This window comes from Rattus norvegicus, chromosome 1 (genome assembly GCF_021556685.1).
Source record: "Rattus norvegicus strain SHRSP/BbbUtx chromosome 1, alternate assembly SHRSP_T2T, whole genome shotgun sequence".
NCBI lineage: Eukaryota > Metazoa > Chordata > Mammalia > Rodentia > Muridae > Rattus > Rattus norvegicus.
Window position 1 is genome coordinate 134,517,220 of NC_141534.1, and position 15,455 is coordinate 134,532,674.

At 43.5% G+C, this 15,455-nt stretch overlaps 1 protein-coding gene and 1 pseudogene across 52 annotated transcripts in view; one reads left to right on the forward strand and one right to left on the reverse strand.

Moving 5' to 3' along the window:
- Fam169b (family with sequence similarity 169, member B) overlaps positions 1-15,455 on the forward strand; it is an 86,226-nt gene that overhangs the window by 55,969 nt on the left and 14,802 nt on the right. For 48 of the 52 annotated variants that reach the window (XR_015639619.1, XR_015639621.1, XR_015639602.1 and 45 more), the window contains 1 exon segment: positions 15,089-15,271. Coding sequence is in view for 29 of the 52 variants with exons in the window: in XM_087589300.1 (XP_087445426.1) it covers positions 15,089-15,271 (183 nt within the window). In the remaining 23 variants the exon portion in view is untranslated. 52 annotated transcript variants of the gene reach the window in all.
- Positions 2,057-2,181, reverse strand: LOC120100494 (U4 spliceosomal RNA; annotated as a pseudogene).

Sequence of the window (15,455 nt, forward strand, 5' to 3'; positions counted from 1 at the left end):
AGGAGGAAGAGGAAGAAGAGGAAATCCAAGTCCACTTTGTGTTGTCTATGTCCTCACTGTGCAAGGTCAAAATCCCAGTGACCAGCCCCTTAAAGAAAACTGAGTCTTCCCCACCTGCATCCCCATCAGAAACCCTTGATTGTGGAGAGCTACACTTCAGCATCCTTATCACAATTTTTAAGAGTTCTCTTTGATGGTTTCCTGTCTAAGCTTTACTTTTTAGGGAGTGGGTAATGGTGGTAGGGGTTGTCGCTAAAGCCTTCTATGTCCCCCTTTCTCAACTGTGAGTCTACAGTCATTGATGCCATTGCAAAAGTAGGTAACTTCTGTGCCCTTTACAGTCAGTGGGAGCACAGATCATGGTTTCTGGCAACAGCACGGACCACGGACATCCACATGGTCTTGGCATCAGTACATGCCATGACCTCAGCATGGTCTCCGGTGGCAGTACAGACCACAGACATCAACATGGCCCTTTATTGTTACATAAGCCACAGACACCAGTATAGTCTTTAGCAACAGCCCAGGCCAAAGACATCATCATGGCCTTAAGGTGACAGTGTGACCCACAGACATCCTCAGTGGCCTTCAGTGGTAGCCACGGACATGAACACAGCCCCCAGCTGCAGCAGGACCACAGACCTAAACATAGCCCTTGGTGGCAGCATGGACCTTGAATATACACGGCCTGAGGTGGCTGCACAGGCTATCCACATCAACATGGCCTCTGTGGCAACACACAGCTTTCTTTCTCACAGTCATCATTCATTGCCTTGGAGCTTTGCGTCTCTCCACTGTGTAAGCACCTCTCCCTTCCTCCATCTTTCCCACCTCTCCATTGCATATTCATTTGTTGTAGTGGCATTGGGAACTGCAGTGTCACCCAATATATACATATCTTCCCCAAATAGCTTAACATGCAAATATTCATTGCAACAAGTCATTGGTCTGGTTCAGACTTTCTGTTTCTGATGCACTGTAAATGCTGAACCATTGCCAGGATTTGTCTCAGATGTCCTGCTGTTCCCCAGAGCCAAGTGATCTTGCTGCAAGGCAGAGTGTCCTGGGGTAGCTTCAGTGTGGGTTTTAGGCTGCTGCAGACCTCTTTGCCTCCCCAGGGCTCAGGGCTCTACCTTTGTGTGTGTAGCCTGTGTGCAGCACCACTACCCCTCTTCCCCCTACTGCCTCCCTCTGTCTCTCAGCAGGGTAAGCAGCATGGGAGCCTCAGCAGCTCTCAGCTGGGGGCCAGCCAGGCCTAGGACTGGCCCTATTCATTGATGACATCTGGTTTTGCAGGACTAGCTCTTTCCTGTGCTCCAGCAGCTTGTAGATGGAGTAGATGTTGGACTGGATCTTGGGCCTGGATAGCAGCAGAGTTGGTCAGTCCCATGCAAGGCTATCACTGAGTTTTTCTAAGATTTATTTATTTATTATATATAAGTACACTGTAGCTGTCTTCAGATACACCAGAAGAGGGCATCGGATCTCTTTACAGATGGTTGTGAGCCACCATGTGGTTGCTGGGAATTGAACTCATGACCTCTGGAAGAGCAGTCGGGTGCTCTTAACCGCTGAGACATCTCTCCAGCCCAATCACTGAGTTTTTCATTTGATCCATTGAGCTTTTTTTTTTTTTCCAACATTTTTATTTTTCTTCTAAATCTTAACTTCCTTATAGAATGGCCTTCCATTTTCTGGCTTTTCCCATCCACATTGCTGCTTTTCTTATGTATCTTACTGCCTTTTCTGATATGTTGCTGATTTTCCTCTCCAGATCCCGGAGTGTGTTTATTTGCTTGTTTATATCTTCATTTACATTATTGATCATTTTTTGCCAGAAAACTCTGAGAAATCTTCACCCTACTGTAGGGATTCCATATTCCATATGCATCTTGAGATCACCCAATACATATATAATGCTGAATAGTTCCATGTGAAATATAGAGGCATTATAATGTGTGTTTTTGTTTATCCCTCATTTTATTTATATTGGTTATATAGTATTATATACCATTATCTCTCTCTCTTTGTCTCTCTCTCTCTCTCTCTCTCTCTCTATATATATATATATATATATATATATATATATATATATATATTTGTTTGGGAAAAGTTTTCAATTAGCAATAATCGTGCCTCGGATAAACCTCATTGGCTACGATACTGCCACTGCGCAAAGCTTATATATTTGTATTATGTTGAACCATTATGGGTTTTTTTTTGGTTACAAACTTACCAGTTTTTAATTTAAAAAGTAGTAATACCTTTAACATTAAGTAAGAAAAGAGTATATGACTCAAACCTGTTTCCTCTCACAGTTCCTTCTTCCCTTTCTATTCTGCCGACTCTGGTTTCTACCTGTTGCCATTTTCCTTCAGGCTAAACTCCTTTCTTTAGTGTTTCTTGTAGTACGGTTCTGCCGACAACAAGTTCTCTGAATTTGTTCATCGAAGTCTATTTTCATTCTCATTTATGCTGGAAACATAGCTGATCTGGATGAGGACTTACAAGAGCTTGCACTTGCCCCAGAGGTCTGTGGGTGACTTGACGTCCTGTTTGTATTTTGTGGGGCTCATTGTGTTTCTTAAATCTGTCAATATTCGCTGCCATATTGTTTGTTTGCTTTTTGAGACAGGGTGTCACTTTGTAGCCCTGGCTATCCTGGAACTCATTGTGTAGATCATGCTGGCCTCAAACTTACAGAGACCCACCCACCTTTGTCTCCTGAGTTCTGGGATTACAGACGCACACCACAATGCCCAAATCACTTTCCTGCCATTTATGGAGAATTTTTGTCCATGACCCTTTTTATTCAAATACTTTTTTTTCCTATTTTCTCCTCTTTTGGGGATTCCAATTATATCAATATTACAGTGATTCATGCTTTTTAAGTCTCTTTTTCCTTTTTTTTGAGATCAAGTCTTTTACAACCCAGGCTGACCTCAAACTTGATACATAGCTATTTTTAGTTCCTTTTCTATTGCTATCAAGAGATACCATGACCAAGGAAATTTATTAACAAAATCTTTCAACAGTGTTTTTTTTTTTTTAAAGATTTGTTTATTTCATGTATGTGAGTACATTGTCACTGTCTACACAGATGCCAGAAGAGGGCATCAGATCCCATTACAGATGGTTGTGAGCCACCATGTAGTTGCTGGGAATTGAACTCAGGACCTCTGGAAGAGCAGTCAGTGTTCTTAACCACTGAGTCATCTCTCCACTCTTTTTTTTTTTTTTTAACAGTTTTTTTTTAAAAACAAAATAATTTAATTGGGGTGTTCCTTACAGTTTCAGAGGTGAGTCTATGACCATCATGGTAGGGAAGAGGCAGATAGGCATGGCACTGGAACTGTAGCTGGTAGCCGAGAGCTTACATCTGATCCAGAGGCATGAGGCACAGAGAGAGAGAGAGAGAGAGAGAGAGAGAGAGAGAGAGAGAGAGAGAGAGAGAGAGAGAGAGAAAGATTTTGACTTGGCATGGTATTTTGAAACCTTAAAGCCTGCCTTCAATAACACACCCTCCTCCAAAAGGCCACACCTCCTAATCCTTCCCACAGATTTCCACCACAAGGGATTAAGGGTTTAATTATATGAGCTATGGAAGACATTCTCATTCACACCACCACAGTAGTCAAGGCTGGCCTTGAACTTCTGCCCCGCCTGTCCCCGCCTCTTGATTACTGGGATTATAGATGTATTCTACCTTTCATGGCTCTGAAATTTTATTTTCATTTAAACATTTCCATGTCTTATTTAGTTAGATATTTCTATTGATCTGTATCAGTTTTATCTCCTAAATAAATATACTACTCAGACCATTGGTAAGTTTAGTCATATTCAATTAGAATTTCAGGTATTACTTACAGTTTTATATTTTTTTGTTGAGATTTAAAATCAATTTCTTGATTGTCTTTTCATTAATTTTATGGATGAAACCAATTACCTTAATTGAACATATTTGCGAAGTTGCTTAAAAGCCATCCCCCCCTTCCCTGCTCTTTTAAATCAGTTATATTGAATAACTACTTTTTCTAAGTATGGATCACACTTTTCAGTTTCTTTGCATGTTGGTTGCGGTAAAATTACTAACATGAGCATAAGAAAACATACAAATTCACTCTGGGGAGGACCAGAGACCAGGCTCTAGCTACTGAAGACTGTGCAGACCACCCCAACATGATGGTGATTTTGCTTTGAGTATTTTGATTCTATGATGCTCTCTCTCACTATCTCTATATCTCTATATCTATCTATCTATCTATCTATCTATCTATCTATCTATCTATCTATCTATCTATCTATCTACCTACCTACCTACCTACCTATCTATCTATCTATCTATCTATCTATCTATCTATCTATCTATCTATCTATCTATCTATCTAGTCAGCGGTAACTACAATTTGAATTCTGATCTTTTTCTGGCTGTAGTGATGTGTGGCTCACTCCATTCCTCTTCACCACATTGGGCAGAAGCAACAAGCCAGTGGAGCATCCCTGCTTTGAGGGCACCAGGGGACTCCCTGCAGGGTGCGGTTTGGGAGGTTATGCACGTAGACTTTTCAGTTGTCTATCTCTGTCTGTCTGTCTATCATCATCTATCATCTTTCTCTTGCACACATAAGCCTTTAAATATAGTTTGAAAGATGAACAGACAAAACTCTGGGCTTTATAGTATTGCCAATTTTAATCCTTGTACAGTAAAAATGAAACAAGCCATGGTTCCCAATTCCCTCAGCTGCCCCCACCTCACACAATCCCTCCTGAGACAGCCCACCTCCGTTCTTGTCACCCATGTCCCGGCAACCGCTGGTTACTTTCCCATCACTGTGGTTTTTGAGTTTCATAGGTTTGCCTTTTTAAAGAAGATCACGGGTCATTTAGATCTGTATCATTTAGCTTTTCGAGACCGGGCTCTTCCACTCAGCATCATACCTTTGGGTACCACGCCACTGAGATTCGTCTCAGTGAACACGGGTATCATAGATTGTGCCTCTTTATTCCTAAGGAGCGCGTTCAGTTTTCAAGTAAACGAGTGCCTGTGTATAGAATGAACAGGACGTTTTCAGGTGGACTTCTCATTGGAAGCAGTTTGCCAATAGGCTGGTTTGCATTTCTCAGTTGTGGTTCTGTGATTGGTTTTCTTACAAATTAGTGACACTATTGTCATTTTATTACTTCATGCTGGAATTTCCCCTAAATAATAAAAAAAATTAGTGGGTTTTACTTTAACTTTTACTCTCAGACCACCAGTCCCGAGGCTGTTAGCATTTAAGGGAAGAAAGTACTAACCGTATTATGGAGTGGGGCAGAGAGTGATCTAAAAAAGTACTTGTAAGTATTATACACATGTGCAAAAATCTACAAAGGAACAAACTTGTCTTCCAGATTTCTAAAATCCCAGTGAGAAGGAAAGCCATGCAAACAAGAGTGTCAGCTGCAAGTATTAAACAGGATGGTTAGGAACTTGGACAACCTTGGAGGCTATGAGGATGGCCTCACCTCAGCCTTCTTCAAACCCTGCTTCAATCTTCTCAAGATGTTCAGGGCCACAGTCACCTCCTGCACTGTGGCCCTTTGAAAGCAGGACTCCCTTGTGCCATCTTCTGGTCTTTTGTGGCCATCATTATTTTTGAATAAGATTTTATTAGTACACAGATACTCATATAATTGTTTTTGTACTGTAACCTCAGAGCCCAGGAGTTGTGACTAAAACCTGAATCCCAAAGGTCAAAGTATTTTTTATGATCATCTTTACAGAAACATTTTGTTGACCCCCTATTCTAGAGAATAGATTGTAAACATCTCCTATGACAACAAAACAATTTAATTAAAATTGTATTAGTGGAATTCAGGAGCATTTAGAGTTTTGGCTATCATCTTAATAGCTGCTTAACTGCCCTGGGCTCCAAGGCTTCTGTCTTACTCTTGTAGAGTGGTCCCAGGAGAGACCCAAAAGTATGGTTATAACTAAAAGACTGTGCTAACAATTAGCAAAAGCCAGCCTGCTTAGCCATTTCTGTTTTAGGTCAGGTTCAGGAGTATCCCAAGGTTTCATTATCTGCATTCAGGTTCTTTGATTGGCAAATGATCTAAATTTGGGTTTTTATGTTCCACCGAGCAGCCGCCGTCCTCAGAATATTTTCTCCCAGGATTTTCAGGACAAGTTCTATCCGGGTGATTGACATTCACCCCTAAGGTCTAGGCTGCTATCAACTCTACTCTTGGTTATTTTGTATCTATCAGTGCCACAGCAGAACAGAGTGACCCATCGTGATTCTCAGAAACTGCTGGGCAGGGTAGTTACAGTATCTGTCTTTGTATTTACCTTTTAAATCATCTTCCAGAAAAACTTGTCTGAAGAAGACACAGTTTCTTCTGTTACTTCCTGGCTTTCCTAGTTAGTGGTCCACCTGTCAATTCTCATTAAGGCATTCTGAGAAGTCACACAAACATGTGTGCGCACACACACTCGTGTACACACACACACACACACACACACACACACACACACACACACACACACACCCTTCCTTTTAAGGACAGGGATTCTCTGTTCTCTGGTTAGCCTTGGCTGTACTGGAACTCTCTCTGTAGACTAGGCTGGCCTTGAAATCAGAGATTCTGCCTCTGCCTCCTGAGTGCTGGGATTAAAGTCATGAGGCACTACCCACCATACCTTACTTTAAGCCCTTTCCTCGTTGTTTGGACATTATTGTTGCAGACGGTCTCCTGGCTCCATGCTGGTTCCTCTTTGGTGAGTTTTCTCTGTTCCTCTCAAAGGCTCTGTCTCAGGTCTGCCTGTGCTGTTGGATTTCTGATTGTACGTGATGCTGGACTGCATCTCCATTGCATTAGAGGTGATCACATGACTATACATTTCCTTCACAGGATTCTGGTGCCCATATGATCTAGCTATCTGTGGTGACCTAAATAAACTTTGTCTACACTGTTGAACCTTTGGAGTTTATTTTAATTTGTGTGTTTTTGATATTCAAATGATTTATCCAATATCTTTCCCTGTTGTTCACTATCTTTTTTAATTCCCCGGAATGTTCTATTGCACATAGCTCTGGGGGAAAGTTCTCTCTCTCTCATTTTCTGTTCCTCAGGAGTTTTAATTTTTGCAAGTTTGGTAGAGCATATCTCTAAATCACCTGAGCTTGGTGATTTTCGTTAAGTGTCAGAGGGTTTTAAGCTATTGATGTAATGTTTTAATGCTTGTAGGGCATTTTAGTCTCTCTCTTTCCTCTTGAGTCAGTTTTGTTAGGTTGTATTGTCCTTAGAGGCGTTTACTTTTTATTTATTTTCAGGTTTATTGGCATGTTCTCCTACCTTTTAAATTTCTGCGGTACCTCTAGTGATGTTGATGCAGGCTTTTTGAGAGCAGCAGGATATTTTGTGTACATTTCCCAAGGTTAAAGACACCAGACCTCACCATGGTCTAAGATCATTGTCACACCAGTGGTGACTAAAGTTGTCTGAATATGCAAAATGGAAGCAGGCATTATTAAAAATTATTATCAATAGATTTTTAAGAGTGAGAAAATAAGGAAAATGAGAGAAACCCTGGAGATTGGGAGGGGCTTCCAAAAGAGGAAAAGACCCTAAACTCCGTCATGTAAGGGGTCTTACTGGGCTATGGCAGAAACTGGACAAAGGCTTAGGTATTCCTTATTCAGATTGGCCAATTCTCTAGGCTATAGTGAGCACAGCAGAGGGAAGGCTCACTCATTCCATGCCTGCACCCCTAGCCCAACCATGACTGTGATCATGCATTATTTATATACTGCCTACCCATTAGGGGTGGTTGAAGCCCCTCTGTCTACTTCTGACTGAGTTGTTAGGTATTGATCTTGGTAGCTGACACTGTTCCTGTCTCTGACCTTGCAGGTGTCTTGATAGATATCAATTAGGTTGTTCTTTTCCTTTTGAAATCTCCACAAGTACACGACCAGCTGGCAGCCTTACCTTGACAGAGAGTTAACTCTGTCAGAGCCACCAATATACAGCAACTGTATATGTCTATGTCCTTGTCTGTGGAATTATCTAGGGTCTTTATCCCAAAATGGAAGCAGGCTTGTCAGGAGCCATTTCTACTTGTAATTTAGTCTGTTGCCATTGGCTACATTCGAGCTCAGGATATGTAGAAGAGATAAATAGTATCAAGCATGCATTCCCCAGGGAGGCGCATGGAAGCCCAGACACCAGGCCCACCAAATTCTCCTGGCTTGTTCCAGCCTGTCTGTCTGCCTTTTGCCAGGTCTGGTTGGTTGTCTCAGGCTCACTGCAGGCTTCCTCTCATTCTTAGTGCTGGCTTCACTGTTCCAGCCCTCACGTCTATTCCACTGTAATCCGTGTGAGCAGCTCGTAGCTTTTGGGATGAGACCTTTCTTCTTACTACTCAGAAGGAGCTGGCTTCTGCATCAATATCTCTCTTTTAATTCCTGATGAACTCTCTGTATTATTTCTCGTTTTTAACTTTAGTAACTTTTTTTTTTATGTTTATGCTTTTCCTTATGTCTTCTACACGTTGCTCTCTCTCTTTTTTTTTTTTTTTCCGGAGCTGGGGACCGAACCCAGGGCCTTGCGCCTCCTAGGCAAGCGCTCTACCACTGAGCCAAATCCCCAGCCCCCTAACTTTAGTAACTTTTAAATTAAAAAAAAAAAAAACATTTCTTCTGTGTCTTCGCTTTCTGTCTCGTTACTTCGGTGTGTGCGCATACAAGTGTCTCCCCAGGTATACACCTTCAAGTGTTCTGGTCCCTCAGTCTCCACCTTATTCCCTTAAGACGGGGTCTCTCACTGAACTGGGAGGTAGGCTGGTGGGCTGTAGGCCCAGTGAACTTCCTGTCTTTGCTAAGTTGTTCACAGCTGGGTTTTTACATGGTTGCTGGGGATTTGAACTCAGGTTCTCCTGCTTGCACACAATGGATCTTATCTACTAGGTTGCCCAATCTTCTCCATCTTGGACGATTTCTGCTCTTCTCACTGTAAAATAGATACAGTGGATGAAATCATTCCTGGGGTTTCTCCCAGTATTTCCCTGAGTCTTTCTATCCTAGCTATGAGCAGAGAGCCAGTTTACTGCAGGCATCTTCTTTTTTCGGCTTGCGGCTGTAATGGAGTTCTAGGAAAATTGTTTGGTAAATCATTTTACATCACGGATTTTACTTGACGACTTTGAAGATATGATCATTCTTTAGAAAGCATTGGTAGAGTGCTTCTTTTTCTCCAGAAGTTGATTTTGAGGAGTTTACAGAAGCATTGCAAAGACAGTTAGAGAGGCCCTCTGTGCCCTGTAGATATATGCCCTCCCTGATATATGTAATCATAGGATGGTGTTCAAGGTGAAGAAATCACCCTTGGTTGATTTTCTTTTCTTTTTTTTTTTTTTTTTTTTTGGTTCTTTTTTTTCGGAGCTGGGGACCGAGCCCAGGGCCTTGTGCTTCCTAGGCAAGCACTCTACCACTGAGCTAAATCCTCCAACCCCTTCCTTCTCGGATCAAGAGGACACCCAGCACCTGCAACCCCTGTCAGCTCTCCTGAGCCTCCTCAACTCTGTAACTGTTGGTTCCTCTTGTATTTCATCAGCTGGACTTTGGAGGAGGTCTGGTCAGTGGTGAGAACAGGCTCTCTTGATCGGCTTCAGTGAGACAGCTTATTTTTATGAGGGTGGGGTGGAGGGAAACAAAGGCTATTTAAGCCTTTGGGAGGTACATAGTTATGGGCTATCGGGGTGAGTATATATCATTGGCTTGGGCCAGGGCACCTGGGCTGCCTCATTTATATGACCTTATAAGGGCAGAGGGTGTTTAACTTGGCTACCAGACCATGTGACCTCCTCTGGTGGGGCAAAGGCTCAGGGCTTGTGCACCAGGACAGGCAGACCCAGGGAGGCAGGGAGTGATCCTACTCCTGCAGTCTCAGGATGGGATTTCTGGGATTTGGATATGCCGTGATCCCACTCTCGCTCTAGGCCTGCTTCCCATGGGTCCTGGGCCCCACATCCTCAGGTTATGGGTTGGGAGGTGTGGAGTAACCTTGTCACATGTTGGAGCCTGTGGGATACTGCATGACCATCAGGATTGGTGCTAACACTGATCAATGCCTGAGTTAAGGAGCGGGGAAAGGAACATTAATCACGTTCTGTTGTTGTGACAGAATACTGTGAAAATGCCTTGAAAGGAGGAAAGGTTTATTTTGTCTCAAATTTCATGGTCATCTGGCTCCATTGCTTTAGCCTTGGATGAAGCCTCTCCACAGCTGGAGCCACCAGCTGTGGAGTAAACCTTCCACACCAAGCTGTCTGGGAGACTCGCAAGGCCTCCATGCTTTTGCCACACCGGGGTTATCATTTTCCTGCTCACACTTATTTGTCACGATCTCTTACTTCCGAAAACGTTTTCACACATTCGTCTGTGTGTATGCATACATGTGTGTTCATGTGCATGGGTGGAACAGAGGATGTGGAAGTCAGAGGACTACTCAGTTAATGTGCCCATTTACAGGGACACGCCATTTTACATAGTTACGAGGTGCAGGGTGATTCCTTGAGATGTGTTCTGATCAAATCTGGGTAACTGATCTCTGTAAAAGTTCTGTGTTAGGAGCTATCTATCGAGTTCCTCTTTTGTCGCTGCTTACAAAGCACACAGCTGCCGACTGTACCTCCCTTCTTGTTCGTGCTCTCGATGTGTCCTTTAAGATAATTTTTTACCACAGTATAGATTTATACCTTATAAAACTTGCCTAAACTAAGGGTAAATGTTGGGGAAAGGGCTATGGAACTATCACCAAAATCCAGCGTTAGGACATTTCCGTTGCCAGTGGATGGTGTCTGCCCGCCTTTTGTCGGCGTCTCAGCCCTACGCCATAGCCGAGTTGCCTCCTGCCCTGCCAGCTAGCCCGGGTCAGGGTTTCAACTGGTACAGAGTCTCGGAGCTCGTGCAAATCATAGCTTATGTTCCTCTTTACTGCCACGTGAGTCTGCCTGAGGAATATGGTCTCCTTTTCTTGTGAAGCCCTTGGCTGATGACTGGTTTCCCTTTTACCACTGTGAATGGGGTGGCTATAAACATTCCCTTCCTTGTTTGCATGGCAGTATTTCTCTTCCTCTTGGGTAGGCTCCTAGGATTGCTGGGTCCTTTGGCAGGATTGTGTCTAATGTTTAAAGGAATTTGCCAAATGGCCGTGCAGTCTGGCCGAGCCACTGAACGCTTCCATCAGCCTCACGTGAGGGCTCTGATTTCCACGCATTCCTCTGGCCACTCACTATTGCCCAGCCTTTTGGTTCTAGCTGTCCTAGCCCAGGGTGGTGTCTCGCTGTGGGTGTAGCTTCCATCGCTTTCATTATGAGTGATGTTAGCATCCATAGTCATGTGAATGTCTTCTTTATAAGAAGGTTTGTTTACGCCTTTTGTGCAATTTTAATGAGGGTTTTATTTTGTTTTTATTGAATTATAAGAGCTCTTTATGCTGGTTCTCAGTAAGCCTTTTCTAAAATGAGAAATGTGATTTGTAAACATTTCTGTTGACAGTCTATGCTCGGCCCTTTGTTTTTCCTAATAGTCTTTTGAAGCAAAAAAATTTAAAAATTCTGATGAGGTTGGAGTTGCCAGTTAATGGTGCTTTTGTGGCTGAATCTATGACCTCCATAACAGCTCAAGGCTTTGAAGATTTTTTTTTTTCTATTTTCCTTGCTAAGAGCTTTAAACGTTTGTCTCTTATCCTTGTATCTGTGATTCGTTTTGAATTTGTTTTTGTGAAAGATATAAAAAAAGATTCCAATTTCAGATCAAAACAAACAAACAAACAAACAAACAAACAAACAAACAAACAAACAACTAGTATACTTAAAAGTAACACTCCTTTCTGGTGGGCTCAACATAAGGCTTAGTGTCCTGAGCCATGTCTTCAGCTTCTAGTACATTAAATCAGAGAAGGTTTAGAGCAGTCTTAGGTGTGTAGAAAAATATTTTGGCCAAGTGCAGGTTTCTCCCATCACTGTGATAAATGACGAGATCAAGGGCAGCTTCGAGAGAGAAGGCTTGTTTCACGTTACCCTTCTGGTAACTTAGGGAAGTCAAGGCAGCAGGAACTGAAGGTGGGTAAGGGTACTGCTCCTTACTGGCTTCACTCCCATGCTCTCTCACCCTGTTTTCTTATAGCCCCCAGGACCTCCTGCCCAGGCGTAAGGCCACCCACAGTGGGCTGGGCCTTCCTCCATCAGTCATTAGTCAAGAGAATGCCCCATGGACATGCTCACAGGCCAGCCTGATGCAGGCAATCCATCAGCTGAGAAGCCTTCTTTCCAAGCAACTCTAGTTTTTGCCAAACTGACAAAAAGTAGCCAGCACAGTGTGGCTAGTCTAGTGCATGAATTTGGTCCATGAATTGACATGGATGTACACCTCAGTTTGTTTGGACTTTCATGAAAGACCCAACCCTCAGATACAAGCAACAGGAGTTTATTTTCACCCAGTTCTGGAGGCGCAAAGTGCAGGTGGCAGGTGTTAGTAAATCTGTCCTCTGGAAGCCCCTTGGTGGTTAGCATGCAGCCACTTTCTCCACGTGTAGCTTTGCTGCATTTCTCTTGGTCATATTTCTTCTTATATGGACAGCATGTTGGACAAGGGCAAAGCCTCATATGAACCCCCACTCTATCTTTTAAAAGCATTTTATCTATCTACAGTCATTCTGAAGGGTTTGGAACGTGAGGGGACACAAGTCAGCCCATATGTCACATTGTTGCTAAGCCAGAGGCCACGGTGTACAGGAGGACTCAGCCTTAGTGTTGGATGTTCTGTGTATCTAGACAAATGTTTGATGGTCTGTGGTATATAGGGTAGTCCGTGTCCTGAGTAGCCACAGTGCTCCAACCTAGCAGCCTCTGCAGACTGGCCAGAATAGCTGGCAACTGCAATCAGAATGTTTGCCCGTTCATGGGAGCTTCTTCCTTTACTAGGAATGGACTGCCAGCAAGTGAGCAGTGCATTTCATGTACGTCAAATCATTCCACTGTTATTTGTGGCAAAAAAAAATTCTTTTCCCACATAATCTGTATTAATCTGTGTTGATTGACATAGAAGAGTTGATTTCTGGGTCTGGCAAGACGGCTCAGTGGGTAAAAGCACTTGCTGCCAAGCCTGATGGCCCAAGATCTAGCCCCCCCCCCCCAATATCCCATGTGATAGAAGGAGAGAACTGAGTCCTACAAGTTGTTCTTTGAGCTTTATACATCTACCATCACATATGTATGCATTCTTACATTCTCTCTCTCTCTCTCTCTCTCTCTCTCTCTCTCTCTCTCTCTGCCATTGATCTGTAGTTCTTTTCGGCAACGTCACACTGGTCCCCCCTGTTAAAGCCATAAAATGGGTTTTGCTAGATTTCCAGCTCTGCTCCTTTCCAAGCAACGCTGGTTTTTCAGGAATCGTTGCATTTCACTGAACATTTAGAATAGCTTATCAATGGCTACCAAACCACGGTGGGGTTTTCCTAGGGCTGGCTTTGAACTTCCAGAATGATCGTGGGAAGAATAGTGGGGGAAAGAACTTTTGGGTCCTGATCCATTGACACAACTTTCTCCTCATTTATCTAGCTCTCCAGTTTCCCTCAATGATTGATTTACACTTTTGTCTTCAAGGCCTGGATGTCTTTTGTTCAGTGAATTCCTAAGGCTTTTCTTTAACTCTATGGTTAGTGGAGTTGCATCTCTATGTAAATTTAAACCTTCTTAGTTCCAGAAGATTTTATATTAGGTTGACATTGTTCTCATCCCATAGAAGCCGAGCTGTAAATTTCCAAACAGACACATCTTTTCAAGCATGTCGAAGGAGAGATCCCAAATATTGTTACAGTTACTGCCATAATTGAACGGAGTTTCCTTGTCGGATATAGACCATGCCCTCGCTCATGGCATAAAAGAGTATTTTCGTGTAACCACAGGCTCTTTGGTTTGGCACTTTGGGCTGTGCTTAGCTGGATGGTTTTTGTAGTCTTGATGGGTCTTCTGTGGGCATGGTGACCTGTGTGTTGGGTAACTGCCTCTGCTTCTTGGGCTAGCTAGAGGTAGGCTGGGACTAGCAGGGCTCGGGGTCACATTTCTTTCATCAACAGGTTCGTCTACACTTGCCTTTATGATGTAGGTAGGTATCTAAGAATTTGAGGCATGGACTCCATGAGACCCGGACTCTGTTAGTACATCATCTATCACTCTGCCTTGTTCTGTTGCTAAAGTGAGTCACAGGCCAGTAAGACTAGACTGGATGGGAGAACAGACCCCATTTCTTGATGGGAATAGCTTTAAGGCCACACACAAAGTTGTATGGACACAAGAAGGGAATCCTTGTGGCCATGAGAACAGTGTTGCATAGTATTGTGTATCGGGCAATTCAACGTCTACTCAGATCGGAATCTTTCCTTTTCAGGGAAGAGTGGGAAAGTATTCCCAGGTGTGGGAAGTTACCCAGTCTGAATCTTGGCAGTAGAAGGAGAGATGACAGCCATGCGGATGCTAAGATTGGTGACGGTACAGTTGAAAGAAGGTGGAAACAGAAAGGGTGCAAAATCTGGCCTCTCCGGCTCTGATGCAGGTGCCGTTCATGAGCTTTGGACGGCAACAGATTTTAACTGAACCGGACACCATAAGCCTCTGCTGAAGTAATTGAAGCAAATCGTTACCTGGAGATGGATCCGATTGGTCTCTTTGCCTTCACTGTGGACTGGCTTCACCTATATAGGGAGAACCTTGATGTTGCTTAGATAAACCTTGGCTCCAAGGGTCTCACTGAGAGAAGAGGTCTGGCTAGGTGATGCTTTGGCAGTGCTCAGTCTCCCGGACTAAGCCCCCATGACCCATTTCCTGTGCTTGGAGCAATTAATTATGTGGGTCTTTGAAGAAAACACTCAGGTCCACTAGAGACCTGGTGTTTTGGAGTGATCTGGTATCTTACCGTCATTTGTTCAGTTTGTGAAGTTAATTCTGCCCCAGGTGGCACCAGTGATCCTGACTAGACCCTTTTGGTCTGGGTGAGTCAGCATCCAGCCTGGGGTACAGCATATATTTCTTGCTTTCCCAAAGGTAGCCTCTGTGGAGATGGTACTGGCGCATGCTACCTGCTGCCTGTCTTTGACACCGTGTTTGTAAGGAGGAAGAACCGTTGCCAAGGCCTGGGGACAGCCATGCTGAGGGACTTCTGTGACACCTTTCACGGAGACGAAGCCCTGGGTATCAGTTGTCCGATATCTCCTGCAATGTATAAAGGTAACCCCCACCTTGTGTCCTCTGTGAGCATTTGAGTAATGGTGACTGCTAACACTTGTGGACTGGGGTGACGCTGAAGCTGAAGAGTCTTCTGGGTAGATGTAGTCTGAGGCTTCTCCTTCTCAAGCCTCAGCGTAACCACAGACTTCATGTTCGGTTTGCAAAGAGGACCCTTCTGAGCCTG